Below are 5607 nucleotides of genomic sequence, written 5' to 3' on the forward strand. Positions count from 1 at the left end.
ACGGATACGCTTACAAGAAAAAAGACCCCCTTCATAGCACAGAGAATTGGGCTCAACTTGTGCCCAACTTGTGCCCTTGCCTCTTAGTGCCACTATGAGCCAAGTAAAGGCATCTTCACATTCAGTCTTCATTTCCTCCACATGAAATGGAGATGAATGCCTATTCTACAGCACAAGTGTGATGAATGAAGACGGGAAGTCATGCAAAACGCTCAGCACGGGCCCCTGCTCAGGCGAGCACTCAAGAGAAGAAGTCAACTGAAGCCTCACAGTAAGAACCTCCACGGTTTCTTGTGGTCAACAAGGGAAAACATTTTGGTCCCCAAAAAGAAACAATCCTTTGTCAGTCCTATTCCGTGATTATGCTCTTTTAAAGCAGACACAGACAAAGCCAGGAGTGATGCCCCTTAAAAATTTAACTATATATCTTATTCATTTATTATCAATCCACAGGATAATCTGATTGCTACATGAGCTCATAAAAGCTTTTTTCACCTTTACAAAATTAAAAAAAAAATGTGCCACAAGGATGTAATAACAACTGCTGATAAACAAGAAAAGGAATCTTAAAATTATAAATTTGCTGTAGAAAAGATAAAAAACAATTATATTTTATTTAGAATTTTACCTTGAATAAAATATTCCCCTGTATAAAAAATAAAAAAGCTTGCTCTGGTTAGAATTAGAGTATTTTTGTCTTCAAATCTGGGAATTTGCATAATATTTCCATGATACTTTTTCCTTTGTACCGCGTGGCATTCAAGCATAGCAGATTAGAAGGATTTTTTTTAAAGCAGTCTGAAAATGGGACATCTGTAGAGAAATTCATTTCCTTCTTCTCCTCCGGATGTGGAATGGAAGCTTTGAGGGAAGGAAAAGTAGGAAAAGAGCGGGATGGGATGGGATGGGATGGGATGGGATGGGATGGGATGGGATGGGATGGGATGGGATGGGATGGGATGGGATAGGAAGAGAGGCTGGGGAATGGGCAGAGAAGGGGGTGCTGAGTGTGCTGTGAGATAGAGCAAGATCACAAGAAGGCCTATCTGTAAGTGCTTTAAGATAAGGTGCAGAAGCAGACTGCAATGTCGCTAGTGCTGCCTATGTACATATTCACAAGAATAAAAAATTCCAGCTAGTTCACATTATCTCGTCCGTTCTGAGGCATCCACTCCACCTTGCTGGCCTTGACCGCAGGCAATGCAGCACCTCCACTGCCCTTGTTGGTCCTTGAACTTGAGCGAGTAGCCCTGGGAGATCCAGCAGGCTCTAGAAACACACGTCTACCAATGGGCTGGAGTCCTGAGTTAAAGAGAAGCTCCAGTACTGGAGTTGGACACAGCAATCAATGTTCTATTGTCAAGGCTTTTTCCCTTAGATTTGTCTAAAATAGGTGTCAGAGAGAAAAAAATAAAATACAAACAAACAACAAAACAAAGCCAAGAAGCCCCAACAACCACCGGGGAGAGTCAGAGGCTTAACAGCTCTTGACGCGGGCCTGGGTGATATCCGATGTTTTCTTGATGACGCTGGCCCGGGTCTCCCGGTCTGGCCGACTGCTGCTGGATGCTGGGGTCATGGAGGAAGAAAGGGGGAGGTCTTGAAAAGGGGGCCAGGAGCTGTTGTAAGGCACCGGATTGCTCTCCTCTTTGATGGTGACCTGGAGGTCCGGTTTGTTGGAAGTGACGAAGGACGCCATGCCGGGCAGCAGGTAGGAGCCTCGAGTCCCCATGTTGCTGAGGTACTGTTTGCCTTCAATATTCCTCTTCCGCCAGTGTGGCCGCCCCTTTCAAGAAAGTAATTAAGATATGTATTTCCTTCTCCTTCTATTGGATGGCTTTTTAAAAATGCATCACTGGCCAGGTGTGGTGGCTCATGCCTATAATCCCAGCACTTTGGGAGGCTGAGGCTGGAGGATCACTTAACCTCAGGAGTTTGAGACCAGCCTGGCCAATGTAGTGAGTCCTCATCTCTACGAAACGTAAGAATTAGCTAGGCATGGTGGTGCACACCTTTAGCCCCAGCAACTCGGGAGGCTGAGGCGGGAGGATCACTGGAGCGCAGTAAGTCAAGGCCTCAGTGAGCTATGATTGCGCCACTGCACTCCAGCCAGGGCAACAGAATGGGACCTTGTCTCAAAACAACAACCCACAAAAAAAATTTTAAAATGAAAAATGTGTCGTTCCCATGTGTTGGTGCTTTAGCTGAGTTTTTTAAGAACTGCAGAATGAACAAAGGCTTAGCACCTCTACATCCCTCAACTGAAATCTACTGCACCCAGCTATTCATATGCCAAGTAACGGTTTTTCTTCCCTTTTCTTTTTTTTTTTAAAAATCAATTCCCATTTGCTACCTCCCAGAAATACTTTCCAGACTACTCTATGAAGGCAGGAAAAGAAGGCAGCAGCTTGGTTTCCGGTTCCCTTGTGCTCTGCGGCTCGGCCCGATTATTCGATAGGTTTCAGGTCACCATGGCCAGTGTGGCACAGCGACTCAGTCCCTCAGTGCTGGCCCAGTCAACCTGAGCCAACCTGCATTTTCAGAGAAAAGGCAGTGAGGAACTTATAGTGACAGGCAATGAATGCCCCTTGATTGCTTTCAAATGGGGGCGGCTTAGAGCTCCACAGTGTACAGCAAGCAGCGGCCTCAGGGCTGGCTTCATTCAGAGAAGGGGCTAGAGCTGCAACCTTGAAGAAATCAGGCCAGGGTGTATGGGAGCATGTACATCTGTCTTTTCAGAATCCCTGCACTTTTTCTGAAAGTGTTTAGTACATGGGAAACCACTAATTCAAACAACCATGAGCTTCCCTCTCTCTTGCTCCCTCCCTCTCTCTCTCTCATTCACTCAAGCGCAGACCCCCAGCAGGTGGCCAGCAGGAATGCTTTCCATCTCCATTCCAGCCACTTTCTGCCATTGTGCACGCCCCACCTATGGGAGGGAGAGGGGATGGGACCCACTCGGAATCGAGATGGGGCACACAACCAGCTCTGGGCATGGGTCACAGGGGGAGGGAACCCACGCACACGTGGAAGAGGCTTTTGCTTAGCATTTTGTGACGTGTACTGGTCACTGCTTTTGGCTGGGAAGGCTGTTCTATTTTTGCCGGTGAGGTAGGATGTTTAAGTGGTAAGAGCATCAGCATTTCCCAGCCTCCACTTCAATTCCCTTTTCCTGCTATCACATCTTCTCTACCTGATGGTAACATTTAACTCCCTTTCCTCCTTTCAGTTTCAATGCCAAATTTTATAACCCCAAACACAAAAGTATGGTAAATTTTAGGTGATGCATATTTCACCACACAAGAAAATCCCAAAGTGAAGCTTGTGATCTAAAGGAAAGGTGCGTAACCAGCAGCAAGGAAAGCCCGGAGCTGGTCGGGAGGCTCTTCCTTGGCAGCATCGTGGGCGGGCTGGACGGTGGCTTACCTCGGCACTCTCTTCATCGCTGGGCACACTATCAGTCGTTTCGCTTTCTGTTCACAGAGAGAAAAACACAGGGCCATCATTCCTGTCCCTCAAGCTGTCCCCAGGCTCGGAGAGTGTTTATAAAAAGGAGACTGAGTAACTAAACGCATCACCTCCCTCCCTTTGTAAAGTGAAACATTCTACATGGGAGAAGCCAGAGTGAATTTCAACTCTGTAATCTTTGGAGAAACCAGGCTTGAGAGCTGTGAGGAGGCTCCCTTGGCCAGGGCCGGGCTGTGTCTACACTGGGCACTACCTCCCAGGAAGGGGCGCTGGTCCCTGGGGCCCTCCTCACTGCAGCTCTGTCCACAATGCCCACATGGGTCCTGTCTTTCAATCCATGCCAACCAATTCATTTAATTCCCAATGCAGAGCTGACCGTTTCCAAAAGGTTTTCCTACATTATCCCCATCCCACCCAGATCCTTCCTTTACCTCTCACCCCTTTAGGACTTAGATCCTGGATTTCTAGAGTTGCATCTGCCATGTGGGTTACTGTAGGTGGACAGATCTGGGGTGCTCCCCATGATCCTCACCTCCTTGGATTCACTTTCTTTGGGATTGCCTCCCTTGAGTGTGGATGGAATGTGTCTGCTTCTAACAAATAAGATACAGCAAAGTGGATGAAATGGATGTGATCCTGTGTCCATGATCATGTTACATAACACAGAAACCTGCTGGGAGAGGAAACACTCTGCCTTGCTGGCCTTGCTAAAGCAAGCAACCATGTTGGGAAGGCTCCTATGGCAAAGAACTAAGGACTGCTTCCAGCCAACAGCCAGCAAGAGACTGAGGCCCTTAGTCCAACAACCTGCAAGAAACTTAATTTTGCCAAAACCACATGAGCTTGGAAATGGACCCTTCCCCAGTTGAGCCTCAGATGAGACAGCAGCCGTAGCCAACACCTCCATGGCAGGTTTGCAAGACTCTGCAGCAGAGGACCCAGCTAAGCCACGCCTGGATTCCTGACTCAAAGAAACTGTAAGATCCAAATGTGTGTTGCCTCAAGCCACTAAGTTTGTGGCTACATGGTTATGGCAGCCAATCAGTTGCCATCCCCATTTGGCCTGCCAGCTGTGAGACACTGGGCAAGTTTCTCAACTTTACTGAGCTGCAGTTTTCTCCTCTGTAAAATGAGGGCACTGCCACCATCTAAGAGGATTACATGGAGAGTGAATGAGAGGGTACATGGGAAAGGCCTAGCAAGGGCCTGGCACACAGCACACACTCCATACATCAGCACTGCTTAACACTGGGTTTGCACAACAGGCTGGATTAATGGAATCGAAGTCTAGTGATTACACATGACCTATGCTTATAAAAAGCTTTTTAAACGTAAAAACATTTTGATTTTGTAAAATAAAATATCAATGGTGTGCGATTATTCCAGTGTCCATAACCACTGAGAAATAAAATCACAGAGGGCAGAGCCTGTGCGATATTTAGGCATTTAGAGATCACTTAGCCTGAGCCATTCGTTTTACAGACAAGGCCTAAAGAGTAACTGCAATAGCTTCTCTTCCTGATGGCAACCTTTAACTGCCTTTCCTCCTATTTAGTTCCAATGCTGAATTTAATAACCCCATACCCAAAAGTATGGTAAATTTTAGGTGACGTATATTTCACCACACAAGAAAATCCAAAAGTGAAGCTCGTGTTCTAAAAGAAGCAAACATTTAGGGAGCCCTATGGGTCAGTGCCATGCCAGAGGCTTTGCATGCAGGTGTCACAGGGGTCCTACGTCAGGAAGCAGCTGCTCTCATCCCCCGTTATGCAGAAGAGCTCTTATGCTCCAGTGCCTTCCAGCTTTCCACCCGGTCCCTGCTGAGGGGCTGGCCTCTGTCTCACATCTTCCTGGTGGCAGAGCTGGGATGAGATGGCTCCAGCCCAGACAGAGCCCTTTCTTCCACTGAGAGCATTAGCCCCAGACCAGGCTCTCTATCAATTAAAGGCAAAAGAACAAATGGACAAACTGTGCCACAGGTGCATTCCTTAAACAAGGAAAGTAAGAATGTGGACTCCACTGGTCCCAGCCTGGAGTCTCTGGGCCTGTTTCTCAGCCACTGTTCTCCAGTAACTTCACACAAGCCTGAGTGATCGCGGTGGGCTGGCCATGAGCATGCAGAAGACAGATCTCTCCACT

At 47.4% G+C, this 5607-nt stretch overlaps 1 protein-coding gene across 14 annotated transcripts in view; it reads right to left on the reverse strand.

The window, feature by feature from the left end:
* Positions 1–414: 414 nt before the first annotated feature.
* IRF2 (interferon regulatory factor 2) overlaps positions 415–5607 on the reverse strand; it is an 86805-nt gene continuing 81612 nt past the window's right edge. For all 14 annotated transcript variants that reach the window (XM_055384886.2, XM_004040681.5, XM_019025872.4 and 11 more), the window contains 2 exons: positions 3427–3473; positions 415–1786 (listed from right to left, as the gene is read on the reverse strand). In XM_055384886.2, the coding sequence (XP_055240861.1) occupies positions 1478–1786; positions 3427–3473 (356 nt within the window). In that variant the 3' untranslated portion in view covers positions 415–1477. The remainder of the gene's footprint in view (positions 1787–3426; positions 3474–5607) is intronic.

Source organism: Gorilla gorilla, chromosome 3, assembly GCF_029281585.2.
Source record: "Gorilla gorilla gorilla isolate KB3781 chromosome 3, NHGRI_mGorGor1-v2.1_pri, whole genome shotgun sequence".
Classification (NCBI taxonomy): domain Eukaryota; kingdom Metazoa; phylum Chordata; class Mammalia; order Primates; family Hominidae; genus Gorilla; species Gorilla gorilla.